The sequence below is a fragment of the Eumetopias jubatus genome, unplaced genomic scaffold (genome assembly GCF_037043125.1).
Source record: "Eumetopias jubatus isolate StellerSeaLion01/CBP00866 unplaced genomic scaffold, mEumJub1_p1.0 scaffold_12, whole genome shotgun sequence".
Taxonomy (NCBI): domain Eukaryota; kingdom Metazoa; phylum Chordata; class Mammalia; order Carnivora; family Otariidae; genus Eumetopias; species Eumetopias jubatus.
In genome coordinates, this window is record NW_028274818.1 from 15,045,652 (window position 1) to 15,059,805 (window position 14,154).

The 14,154-nt window shown below is 39.8% G+C and overlaps 1 protein-coding gene across 3 annotated transcripts in view; it reads left to right on the top strand.

The window, feature by feature from the left end:
* ESRRG (estrogen related receptor gamma) overlaps positions 1-14,154 on the top strand; it is a 222,408-nt gene that overhangs the window by 38,360 nt on the left and 169,894 nt on the right. For 2 of the 3 annotated variants that reach the window (XM_028104732.1, XM_028104733.2), the window contains exon 2: positions 5,041-5,456. In XM_028104732.1, the coding sequence (XP_027960533.1) occupies positions 5,041-5,456 (416 nt within the window). Of the gene's footprint in view, positions 1-5,040; positions 5,457-14,154 lie in introns of those variants that run through there. The other variant, XM_028104734.1, reaches the window with a different exon arrangement.

Below are 14,154 nucleotides of genomic sequence, written 5' to 3' on the forward strand. Positions count from 1 at the left end.
CTCATAGATTCATTCCTGTTTTGAATCGATAGTGATTAGGTAGCAGCACCGGAAAACCTTTTTCAACCCTGAAATTCTGTGATTCGCTAAGAAAGCTAAGACTCTCTTCTTATTTGTTTCCTATTTGTAAACTTGCAGGTTTGCTGGCTTCAATGTGCTTACCTGAAATTTTTGGATACAAATTGATATAAAGTGTTTGGAATTTATAATGAAGATGGGTACCTTTTGGGGCCCTTAAGGATGACAAGGAAGAAAATAAAACAGTGACTTCTTTAGTTGGCATTTATTTAGCTTATTAAAAAGGTGTCTACCCTTGGTATGGGTATAATAAAAGTTTCAAAAAATCTTGTCTTAGTATGACAATTAGGAAACCCAAAGAAGACCTGTGCATAATATGTTCCTGAAGAGAATTTCATGCACGATTTTTTTTTTAAGTAGGGAAATAAAGTAGCAAATAGTTTTGAGTTTGTATAAAATTTAAAGGATGAAATATAGCTGCTGAAGAACTTATCTGTTGATGAAAAGCATATAATATATATATATGACTGTGGGACATTGTTGTTATGCCAGTGTTTAACAAAAGTATGGCTAAGCTGCTGTGAAATGCAGACCACCTCGGTTGGACATGGACACATGCATGTGGAAATTCTAAGGGCGATTCATTCAAGGTCGCACATTTACCTGTATCTAGGTAGAATCTCTGAAAACAATTAAGCTTGATAATTATAATATAAATTGAATATTAACTTACAGATTATCTTCTTCTTTCCCCCTACAGCAACCACTTTAATTGATTCTTATTCTTTCTCTCTATACATGCACGCATCTAACACAGTTAATTAACTTTCAAAAATTACATTTTGAAACAGTCCAGCAGGTAAGAAGTTGTATCTGCCTGATCGTTAGTATCTAACACCAAAGGTAAATTTTACCCTTGCTGGCTCTTGAGCCAAGCTAGGAAGCATGATCATCAGAATTACTGAGACTGCATCTCAAACCATGTCAAAAATGCCTCTTTATAGAGGACTGGACTCACCCTAGCCTCAGGAAGGCTGTTAAACCCCTCGAATTTTATTTATTTATTTATTTATTTATTTATTTATTTATTTATTTATTTTAAAAAGATTTTATTTATTTATTTGACAGAGAGATAGAGAGCACAAGTAGTCAGAGCGGCAGGCAGAGGGAGAGGGAGAAGCAGGCTCTCCGCTGAGCAGGGAGCCCAACGTGGGGCTCGATCCCAGGACCCCGGGATCATGACCTGAGCTGAAGGCAGCCGCTTAACCTACTGAGCCACGCAGGTGCCCAAATCCCTCAAATTTAGTTTCTTATACAGAAACAAACTGTGGGTCTCGACATAGCTTGTTTCTCCCTCCAGTTTTTTCTCAGGGTCTTTCCTCAGAAGTTTTTTGGAAAGTCTCTTGTCTTGCTCCCTTGTGCTTCTCATCATTTCTCTTCAAATAATAAAAGCAAGTGTACTGAGACTTTAAAATAAATATTTCCCATATTTTTCTACACATGTTATTTCTATTCGTACTTCTTAACTAAATTTAGATTTGTATTAATCCAGTGTGACCTAAAATTTCTGCATTAACAGCACAATGTAGAATTGGGCTTATTCTCTTTGGCTACAGATAAAGCCATCATCTTGAAAATGGCTCTTTCTGACAAAAAGGTGTTCTTTTGAAATAAAGTCTTATTCACTACATTCCTCTTAGAGTTAATGTGAATTTTAGTGCCTCTAATTTTAGATTGAAGTGAAGTCTAGAATAAAACCCACCAGCTGACAATTGAATTTATAGATAGTTGTGAATATTTCAGGCTTGAATAATAGAGCTGTAGAATTTCAGAGACAGAGAGGAAGAGAATTAAGCCCCGCTGTAGTTTTAGGGTATAATGTAATGGTGTCTAGGAAGTGTTCAGTGTAATGAGCTAAGTAGTAATTAGGAGACAACTGTGTTATTTCAGAGATTTCTGTTTAGGTGTCACTCCCAGCACTGGAGAAGGTGACTCAGCTGGGGCGGACCTGCGGCCGGTGGGTGGCCACCACGGTCCCTCTCCATTTATCAGGGTGCTGTGGAGGTTGTAGGTCTCTGTGTGTGGTGTCACTTCTACCCCTGCTTGCTTGGCTTTTTAAAAAGAATTCTGTTGGCTTCATGACATTTCTGCACTGGACTTTGGCATCGGACCCGAGTTCCAATCCTGACATTCCTACGTCCTCACTCTATGACTTTCAGGACACTGTGTGACATCTGAGGCTCTGTTTCCTGAAGAGGAATGCCTCCCTCACAAGGTAGTCTTGAGGTTTAAATGAGGTAATATGAGTAGAGTGCTCAGGTTAGTACCCGCCACATAGTAAGTGTCAAATGGCAACCCTGACTGTTCCTGTTTCCACTTGGCAAAAAGTATTAATTAAGGAAGGAACTCATTGTCTGAAAAGAAACACATATAACCTACAGCACAAAACCAGTTTGCTCAGTTTCACTTACAGCTACACTGGCCAGACCTTGTGTAGGAGAAGATAGTGCCACTTTCCAGAGACTTCCCCGACATTTTAACTTCCTAACGTCCTTGCTTCCGTGCAGGCTATTGCAAAGTTATGGATTGAGATTTTGGAGGAGACAGCTGGCTGGAGACTCCCTATTTTTCAGGGACTTTAACAACGTGCATTTGACACATAAACACTTGGTGACTTAAAATAACCCTTCCATAAACGGGAAAGCAATTCCTGGCCTTGTTTCTTGTGAATCAAGAGTTCTGCCAACTGTAGAGGTCCATGAGGAAAAGCCCGAGGGAAAGAAAATTGGGATGAAATTGACCACAGATGATACAAGAAAAGAGGCTTGGGGGGGGCGGGGCGGAAAGACGGCCTGGAGAAAACGTGGTATGTTTTGTGATCAAGCCACTCTCCTCTGGAAAAAAGGAAAAAAAAAAAGGGTGCCTTGAGGGCAGATGGTGAAAGAGTTAATTGTCATAGCTGTGAGAAATTCAGTGCCAGAGAGAGGAAAGGGGAGCAACCATGTTTTAGTACCCTAATAACTTCTAACTCTAGTCCAAGATCATAATGTATGTGCGAGCAGTCCAGTAATTATAAGGTAATAAGTGAAGTGGTGGGGTAAGTGCTCTAAATTAAAAGGAATTCGCAGGGCTGCTGTAAGTCAGTGCCGACCCGCTTTCTTTCAAACGTTGACTTGAGGAAAAGTGCTTCGCCCAGAGTGCAAGCAGGGAGACAGGGAGAGCGATCTATTAATTACAGCGCTCATTAACAGTGACGGGTACAAGGCAGCAGATGCAGAGGGGAGAGGACACCGTAGTTCAGGCTGGCGAGGGGGACAGTTTTTCTCTCGCTAGCTCTTGAGGAAAGGACAACACTAGTAGGTGGGCGAAAGCAGGAAGGTATTTTTGTGGATTTCTTCTTCCTGTTTGCACTCTTCACATCCTGATACCGTTTTACTTTAGAAAGCAAAACAAAATTCCCAAGGTGCAGTGTACTTGTGAAGAGGCAAATTTTTGCTCTTGATGCTTTGCTTTTGAGACAGCCTTCTTGGAACAATTCAGTGAACTCCAATAGGAAATTTTTATTTATTTATTTTTTCTTTAAAGGAACAGGATAGTGGGGGGAGGGGGACCTGGAGGAGAACATGAAATTTGGGCAAGGATAAAATATCGTTAGATTTATAGTGGTGGAGATAATTGAATCCCTTTGGTTGTATTGTGACTACTCCCTCAAATTTTAGTGAATGACCATTACCCCTGTGGGATTCCTATAAATCAACTTTCCACTGGGAAGCAATTAGCTAAGTCCCCTTCTCAACTGTCACCTCTTGTTTCTATAGCAGGCTCTCAGAATGTTCTTAGAGACTTTGCTAAAAGGGGTTTTGCACTATGGCTAATCGGAAAGAAAATAGGACCAATTATATCTTTTCATCTAATTACCTTTTCAGAAATGTAATCACTCATAGGTCCAACAAAGGAAGAGGGCAGTATGTTTCTTCTAGATAAGAGAGATAGTTTGTCAGATTAGATGCCTCATCATATTTCCTTTTAGGAGGTTTGATATTAAAAGACTGAATGAAGGGGGGAAGGGACCGTCACAAATCTCATTTTTCATGACAAAATGTGATACATTCCTAGTTTGCTGAATATAATACAAAGTGTCAGATTTATGGACTTACAGGTATACTAAAGGCTCAAATGGCTTTTCCTGATTCGTCTCTTAAACAATGGCAAATCACACATGCAGGCACATGCACATATGTATTAATCAGTGTTGGTGATCGTTTCACTAAGTTTTGTGGGCTCTAGGACATCATCCTTCCATATTGGCTGGAATTTTATACTTGATGTCTTTCTCTATTGCTAAATGGCTATGAAATAGAGCCATAAATGAAGAAGCAAAGTGATTGAGGATATATCCCCTATGTGTCTTAGTCAGATCAATAAAAGACACAGTTATGCTTATGGAAGCGTGTTGACAAACTGATTACAGAGCTGAGGAATCATCTGTTCGGTCTTGAAAATAAAAGTTGGATTCTGCTCACAATAAAATGATGGCAGCGTCAGAACGTGGAAGGGAAGAGTAGAGGATAGATCCAGTTTTGGAAATGATACGGACTTTTAAATCACTCCTCTTCCATGGGTAAATTTAGAATCTGGAGTGTTGATTTAGATATTGACAGTGGTTCTGAAGGAGAAAAGTAAAAATAAAAGGAATTGGACCCATTAGAGGTTTTGTTTATGGCTTGTCTGGGCACTTTGATGTAACCCTGTCATGCCCTTATGCTGATTACCTTCTTGTAGAACAAGAGATATTGAGTAGAGAATGAATGATGTGTACTCCCAGCTCTTAGGCCCGGCTCTCAAAGAGCAATGTCTTTAACATATGAATTCTATTTTTTTTTCCTCCTTTCATCCTTCCCTTTGACTCCTCCCCCCCTTTATTTTTTCCTCTCTTCTCTTTCTTTCTACCTCTTTTGGACTCTGAGTTTGACCCTTTCTCCTTTTTTTCTCTCTCTCCGTTTGTATCTCCCTACATCTCAGGCTTCTCTGCAGAATGTCAAACAAAGATCGACACATTGATTCCAGCTGTTCGTCCTTCATCAAGACGGAACCCTCCAGCCCGGCCTCCCTGACGGACAGCGTCAACCACCACAGCCCAGGTGGCTCTTCGGACGCCAGTGGGAGCTACAGCTCAACCATGAATGGCCACCAGAACGGACTTGACTCGCCACCTCTCTACCCTTCTGCTCCTATCCTAGGAGGTAGTGGGCCTGTCAGGAAACTGTATGATGACTGCTCCAGCACCATTGTTGAGGATCCCCAGACCAAGTGTGAATACATGCTCAACTCGATGCCCAAGAGGCTGTGTTTGGTGTGTGGCGACATCGCTTCTGGGTACCACTATGGGGTAGCATCCTGCGAAGCCTGCAAGGCATTCTTCAAGAGGACGATTCAAGGTTAGTGTTGCACCTGGGAATCCCCTGCCCTCTTCCAGCCTCATGTGATGGTTGGCTAGTTGGTTCTCCTTAGTTCTTATCCTTGTTAATCAAGTTGTACAGTCTTAATTCTGTCTTGAGTACAAAGTAGAAATAGGTTACAAGAGCTTGTGGAGGAAATTATAGAATAAACTCTCCCAGATAGGCCTCCTATCAGTTCTGCTTTCACCATTAAGCTCTAAGGATGAAATGATATTGAGCTTTGGGTTAAGAAAAGCACTTCTGTTATTAGAGCAACGTGGGTCTATACATCTGCTATAGTAGTATTTTTGGATACTACTATAGTATCAGTGGTATTTTTGCCTCTTTGGTTCTTCTTGCAGATGCGTGGAAATAATGAATAATTTAGAGCAGTGGTTTTGAAACTTGAGTGTGTATCAAAATCACCTTGTAATCCTGTTAAAATGCAGATCACTGGGCCCTACCCCCAGAGATTCTCACTCATCACATCTGGAGTAGAAGCCCAAGAATTTACGTATATATTTTTTAAAGTATTTATTTATTTATTTATTTATTTATTTAAGATTTTATTTATTTATTTGACAGAGAGAGAGACAGTGAGAGAGGGAACGCAAGCAGGGGGAGTGGGGGAGGGAGAAGCAGGCCTCCCACTGAACAGGGAGCCCGATGCGGGGCTTGATCCCAGGATGCTGGGATCATGACCTGAGCCGAAGGCACGTGCTTAACGATTGAGCCACCCAGGCGCCCCAAGAATTTATATTTCTAACAAATTGCCAGGTGATGCTGATATTGCTGGTCCAGGGACCATGCTTTTAGAACCACGACTCTAAACAAATTTAATTGTCTACTACCTTCCTTCTTTCTCTGTAGTTGGATATACTTTCCTCACCTTTTTAATGAATTTGTAAAAATTGTCTTCCAAATTATTCCTAATTATAGAATATACCTGCAACATATATAACATATACCCAAACCCTTATGGATTTTCAGATTTATAAATAACAATATAAATGTAGAAAAAATGTGGCCAAAATTTGTATGTGCTCCTTTCAGCTAGCAATCCACAAATACAGAGCTCTGCTCATGTTAAACGCTATAGATCTATAGACTCACAGGAAATTATAATTTTCACTTTTGTAGATCCTGTGTGATATACTTTTGGAGAATATAGGGAAAGGAAAGAATAATTGCTTGTTGAGGATCCTCAGCTCATCAGTGATTCTATTCTCAGTGGTTTACAGATTGTTTTCTTCTTAACAAGCACTTTTGGATACATGTGTGTTTTCCCACATATCAGTGGTTCTCATCCATGCCAGCTCATCACCTGGAGACTGAAAAGATATTGATACCAGGGCTCCTACCCCCAAATTCCGAGTTAATTGGCTTTGGGTGTGTCCAGGGCAGGGGGGGAGTGGAGTTTTGAAAGCTTCCTACTTAATGCTTCAGTAAAGCCAAGGTTAAAAATCACTGCCTTCTACGGTGCTGCGTTCTGTGAATAAAGTGTTTCTCAAAGTATGGGCCAGTGAACCAGCAGTATCAGTATCACCTGGGAATTGATTAAAAATGCAAATTCCCAGGCTCCATCCCAGATTACCTCAATAGGAATCTCTGGGGGTGAGCCCAGCAATTTGTGTGTATGCCCAGATTTGAGAACCACTGCTGTATATCCCATATTGCTGCTGATCTACCACTCATGACTGACCATTGTCCTCTAATGGTCCCTTCTTGTATGTAATCGAATTCAGTTTAGTAACTTTGTTCTGTACTGATTTTTAAAGTGCAAATGAGATTATGTTTGTTAAATTCTGATCCTTCTAAATGTTTTAACAAAAGGTGATTATGAAACCCTTTATGTGTACATAGAGTAATCGCCCACTTTTTTTTTTTTTTTTTTTTTTTTTTTTTTAAGAGCAGCTGGGAGGGCAAGTCTTCTCCATTAGCTGCACGGAAGATTTCACTTACTGTTCTTAGTGGAATGGGTTGTACCGTCTCCCATTTGCTTTTGTGTTTGTGACATCGCTTCCTTGATTTGTGGCTGATGAAGGCACACTTAAAGAGCTTACTTAAGGGGCACTGGTTTTCAAGACATCATTACTCTTACAAAATTGAGTGGATATTTAAGCCTAACTTTTTCATAGCCTTTAAGAATTTTAACTGACGAACACAAGCCAAGTTAGTATGGAGTACATATGAATTACCTAAATATTTTAATGGCTCTATCTTCATACTTTATGGCTCACCATTGCCATATTTTATTAGCATTTTCTTAGAAAAATCCTTCATCAGCTGGATCTTTCTTTTCTTTTTTCTCAGCTGTAAACTGAAGGCATTAATACCTACTTCATGGAGTGTTTAAAGATAAAATGAAATGTGAAATCATAGGTAGAGTGAGTGAGTAAAAACAATGGTGGTCGATCTGCGGAGCTTCCTTACATTCTTGGGCATTTGAGAAATATCTTCAGCCTGTTTACTAACATTGTGGAACTTGAGAATGAAAACACATTTCAAATCTTTGGGTTCTTACTAGCCATTGTCCAAAGGTATTAGAATACTTTTGTTAAAGAGTATCTAAAATTCAAACTGTTAGTAATTCGATTTTGTTTATTCAGTTTATACGGCTCTGGCATTAACTACACGAAGAAAGCTAATATTTTGGGATAAATTAACAAGTGCTGTGTATGCTAATATAAGCAAGAGATTCTCACTATGAAAACCACTCCCCTTTGCTCAACAAATATTTATTGAGAAACTACTGTGAGCCAGACATGAGCGTGCTGTCTGGAGCTGCATCTTACCAACATTTTATTAAAGCTTTGTTCTCAAGCATTTGTGCATTGAAGTGAATTCCTCTACATATATCTCCTGTCTTGAGGGAATACCAAATTTTTAGGATGGTGGCAGGGGGTGGGGGGGCAGTGGTTAAACTCCTTGGTCCTTAGTATGTTTCCAAAGATAGAACAACTATGAAACAGTTTCCTGGAAGTTTTTTTTTTTTTTTTTAAATCATATAGCTTAGATATTAATAGCTATGCAATAGTTATTTACTGGGCAATAACTGAAATAGAGCTATTGGAATTCTATGCCTGATTATTTCTTAGGATGCTGAAATGCTACCAAAAGCTTAACAGAGCAAAGCACGGGGTGATTTTTGGCATTGATGTATAGTGCTCAGTTTTACTCCATATTGGAGAGAGCAACTTTCGAGGATTTTGAGCAGGAGACAGAGATGTCACTGTCCAGATTAGCACTCTGGACTTGCCCACCTGGCTATGTTTGTAGCTGGCAGCTGGGCAGCACTCAGTAAGTCTACCCCGCTAGCTACATCAGCAGGCATCACACCGTGGTGCTAACTTAGCCCCAAAAAGGCAGTGAGGCAAATAAAGGGATTAAATTGTGAAAGTATAATGTAATAATTAGGGTGGTAATTGTAGGGAAGACTGGAACAGCCCCTCCTTTCTGCAGCGAAGTGTGATAGCGATTGAAATCCAAAGATATTGAAAAAGTGGCCCGCAATCTCTTGTATCATCACAGATTCTTATTCTGTTGCCGAAGGGACCTAGAATCTGTTCTCATGCCTTGAGGCAGCAGTGTGGCCAAACTCTCCTTGACAGATAGTAGTCTCTCCCTTCCCTCCCCTACAGCTCTTCGGGAATGAGAAGAGATTATGCAATTCCCCTTAAGAACAAGTCTTTCTCCTGTTCACAACCCTTAGGATCCAGACATTATGTAAGTGTGGCTTCTGCCTCACCAGCACCTGCTGGTGCTCTTGTTGATGACTGAGTGACCTGTGCATCCAAAGGCATATTCATGGGGAATATTGCCTCTTTAGACTCTTTATTTCCTGTTATTATAATTTATTTTTAAGATTGATTATGCAATATATAATGAATATAAATTATAAAAGTTGGGCAAAATACTTCTTAAATTTAGAGCCAAAAGAACATAGATCCAGAGCATATCTTAAGAAGGGTAAGGAGGGGTGCCTGGATGGCTTAGTTAGTTGAGCGTCCAACTCTTGGTTTCGGCTCAGGTTGTGGTCTCAGGGTCATGAGATTGAGCCCCACATCGGGCTCCATGCCAGCAGGGAGTCTTCTTGAGATTCTCTCTCTCTCTCTCTCTCTCTCTCTCTCTCTCCCCCCTTCTCCTTCTGCCCCTCCCTGCCCTGTGTGCTCGCTCTCTCTCTAAAAAAAAAAAAGTAGTGAGAATTGTTCTTTTCATAGATGAATTTGATATTCCAATTGTGAAAGGCAATTAATCATAAATTTCAGTGAAAGCCAACCAGAAAGGCATATTTTATTTATTGAGTGTTTCCAAGTTATCATTGGAAAACTATTGGATTAGGTCAGCACTTAGGGAAAATTCAGGGTGTTTTTGTTTTGTTTTGTTTTCTGCTGACCAAAAAACTTTTTAGAAGACTTTGACAGTCCTATCATCTGACAGGGTTAGAAGGGCACCAGTGACTTCATTGCCACTTTCTAGGTTTTTTACTCTGTGTGTGGTATCATTATTCTGATTTCTTTCTTATTCCAGTGTTAGTCCCAATTCATAAATGAGTGGGAAACTTTTTGTGTATGCACCTTCTCGTTAAGAGTTTTCCCCGGACTCTAGTGAAGGAAGCAAGAGTAGGAAAATATCTTTATACGCCCCCCTCAAAATGTCAATACATAGTTCATCATTTAACATACAAAGTAGTAGCTCCCTCTATTTCTCCATAAGAGTATGGAAATAAATATTTATATATATATATTTGTATGGCTGACATAGCCATTTTAGCTGCTCATTTCTGTGCGAGAGATAGGCATTTTATTTTGCCCCCAATTTTATGAAGAGGAAATTATATATTTAAAAACTAAGGTTTTGGGGCGCCTGGGTGGCTCAGTCATTAAGTGTCTGCCTTAGGCTCAGGTCGTGATCCCAGGGTCCTGGGATCAAGCCCTGCATCGGGTGCTCCCTGCTCCACGGGGAAGCCTGCTTCTCCCTCCCCTACTCCCCCTGCTTGTGTCCCCTCTCTTGCTGTGTCTCTCTCTGTCAAATAAATAAATAAAATCTTTAAAAAATTAAAAAATAAATAAAAAATAGGGTTTGGCTTTTTTTTTTTAAGATATCCATTATAGCATAGGTTTTGGGTTCATATAAAACCATGCCTAAGTCTCAGCCCCTTAGAGCTGAGAGAACTTAATATCACTGTGCCTCTGTTTCTCAGGTGGGAATGTTCATCAGAGTACCTGGCCCATACTAAGTGCTCAATAAATTATTTAACTTTGACTGCTATTGGCAATATGACCAGGATACTCAAACCCTGGGTGGTTTGGATATTCCAGCACAGGGGTGTCCTTGATGCTAAACTAGGATGTGTGGTCTTTCTCAGATCACACTGTCCACCTTATGCTCTGATAACTAACCCTTTCTCCCTGTAGCCATTCTTCATAATAGTGCCCTTTTAGGTGGCATTTAGGTGGGCTGACTGGAAATTCAGTTAGTTTTATATAGTTTTTTGGTGATCAATTAGCTTTTTTTTTTTTCCCCTGTGGCCATGCATGGGAAACTGGGTAAATCAGAACAGGAGCCTGAATCCTGGAACTTGCATGAAATATCAGATTCCCAGTTAAGCTTTGCATGTGGCATTCAGGAGTGAAGTAGCAGGACATCCTTGCAGCGTGAGATGTAGGAGTGACCATTATGAGGATTAAGTTCACTCTGGACATTTGTGGGACCTGAGAGAGGAGTACCATGGTCAGCCACATAATGTATTATAATACTTAGAAGTTTATAAATCAAGATAACAAACTGCTAAGGAACATATGTTCTGTTCTTTTATTGGACAAACATACCTTCATAATGGCCTAGGAGGCCAGCTCTGCATTTTGAGTTCTTAAGACTCATAGGAATTTTGTGTTAGCAAGAGGTAGTAGAAGGAAGATCAGTCCTTAGGCACAACCTACCCCATTTCTCTCTTCCCCTCTACCTCCCATCATGTTCTGTGCATAGTGTGGACATCCTGCTCACATGTCCACGGCCCATTGACCCTTCCAAATAGCTGCCCCTTGACCATGCATGGGCCTCATAATGCGCACACAAGCAGTCCAGTCCAGTCCAGGGCACCTTCCAGAGGATGGACCCAAGGGAGAGGCCCATGCAGGCCTTGGAATGGGGCTTATGGTGATTTGGCCACAGAATTTGAGGGTCCCAGGTACTGGGGGTCATGGGGCACAAGGGGGTTGGCTCCAGCAGGTCTTGTCCCCTTAGTCTGTCAAAGGAGCCCTTGCATTGTAAATGACTTCTAAAGCCCAGGGCCTTCAGATGGGGGCTCTTTTTGTCTGAGTCTAAAGGTGACACAGATAAGAGCCTAAATATCACCTGAAACAAGGTGCATTAAAGATTAGGCATTTGCCTGCTAGCCATCTGCTAATGCTGTGGGCATGGCCTGTGGATCTGATGTGCTGTCTTCTTTTCCACACTGCTGACTTTTTGCTGAAGCAGGCGGCCTAGTCCTGGAGGATCTTTCCTGGGCGTCACGTTTTCTTTGCCATTATGTGCTATTTTGGTCTTAGAACAGAATATTTGCAATACTGGAGGAAAAAGAAACTTACAAATTGAGTGTCTGAACATCCTATGAACCTTACAAAAGAAAATAATAAAATATTATCTGTTTAACTTAAATAGTATTTAGAGAAAATAATTATCCCAGTTTAAAAATGGGATATGTTTAAAACTCTAATATGTTCTAAGATTAAAACAAAATACTATGGAAATGTTTAAATTGACTTGAAGAATCTCAGGGGTGATCAGGTTGGATGAAGGATTAAATTAAATATTGATACTAATATTTACAAAAGAAATATTGTATACAGTTCATTTGCTCTAACTCAGAGCTTGCTTTGTTAAAGTGTAATTGATTTTTCCACTTTTTCTTGCATTTGATGGCAGTTTTGTCTGATTTTTAGAAATACATGAATGTTGCCAAATTATAAATGACAGATATGCTATATTCCTGCTATTTTAATCGTTAACATCAGTGTTTATTTTAATAGTAAAATTTAGTATTGCATACTCTCATTGGTGGTAGAGAGTATGTAGTATGTGAATGGATGTTTTAGGAAACAGCATAGTTTACAGATTCATCTCTTTCAGTTTTGGCTTAATGAACCTGCTTCTTGGGATAAATGAGTAGTGATGTCTTTTCCCTGGTTTGTTCTGACTTTTAGGAATGGACCTAAATTGTCACCACTCATGAGGTCTTTGTAGAGCCAGAGAGTAAATATCTTAGTATCAGGGGGTCACATGCCTTCTGTGTCATATACTCGGCTTTGTTTTATTTTTTAAGCTGTTTAAGAATATAAAAACCACTCTGAGCTTGGGGCCATACAAAAACATGTCTAGGGCTCGATTTGACTGCTGGCAGACCCAAACACCCCAATGTATCTTCCTGGTAGGCAACCTTGACTACCAAGATTTTCATCGGGAGGACTTCTTTAGGCAACTTTGCATGCGTATCATTTGTTTAAACTGGAAGCAAGTTCTTTATCATGATGACCTCGTTAAGTGTGTTATCTCAGTTTTCAGAATGTTTTTACTTTTTCAGGGATCAGATTTTTCTAGTCTCTTGTCACTGTTCACTGTGTCATATTCATGTGTATTAGCTAGGTAATTGGAAAGCAGAATCAATGTAAATTAAAATAAAGTAACATTTAGAGTGGCTGACAAAAAGTTGGATCTTGCGTCGTATAAAATAAAGTCTGATTATTTTCAGAGATTAAATTGCATGGTTGATCTTTGATCAAAGAAAATAGAGTATTTAACTACCCTCATGATATTTTTGTCTGAAAAAGATGTTAGGAACTCAAGTTTGTGACATGACAATCTCTGGTGTCATTTACATTTTTTTTAAAAAACTCTTCATTATGTTACTGTATAAAGTCATTTAAAATCGACATATTATTGTAACTATGGACTCATAAGGAAAGTTTACCAGTTGGGTGACAGTGGCTAAGAATCTGTTCTGTGTAAGGGGTTTTTGCCAGTGGCATTCAGGGAGGAGATGAATCTTCAGTGAAACTTTTTATGCCGTAGTAAAATGTCTAACTATAGTTTATGTAATTTATATAATCTAAAATTACTGAGATTTATTAATTTGTCGAATTAGGCAGACAAAATTTGCTTTCCTAGCAATTTGCAAAATGAGTGACACTCTTTCCTACTGTCTATGTTATTTCACGGTGATTGGGAAGAGGTGATAGTATGCATTTTATGTTCCTCCACTAGATTGTATTATATTTATTTTTTTATTTAGAGAGGGAAGGGGGAGGGACAGACGGAGAGGGAGAGAGAGAATCTCAAGCAGGCTCCATGCCCAGCACCTCAGCCCAGGGCGGGGCTCAGTCTCACAACCCTGAGACCATGACCTGAGCCGAAAGCAAGTCAGATGCTTAACTGACTGAACCACCCAGGCACCCCTATTTTTATTCATTTAAAAAAGGACATTTGTAGTAATAGTATCACTAATTTTTGAAAGTACAATAGTTATAATTAATAGAAGGACAAACTTTTTAGTAATCTTTATTATTTTTTTTTAAGATTTTATTTATTTATTTGTCAGTGAGAGAGAGAAAGAGAGCACACAAGCAGGGGGAATGGCAGGCAGAGGGAGAAGCAGACTCCCTGCTGAGCAAGGAGCCAGATGCAGGACTCGATTCCAGGA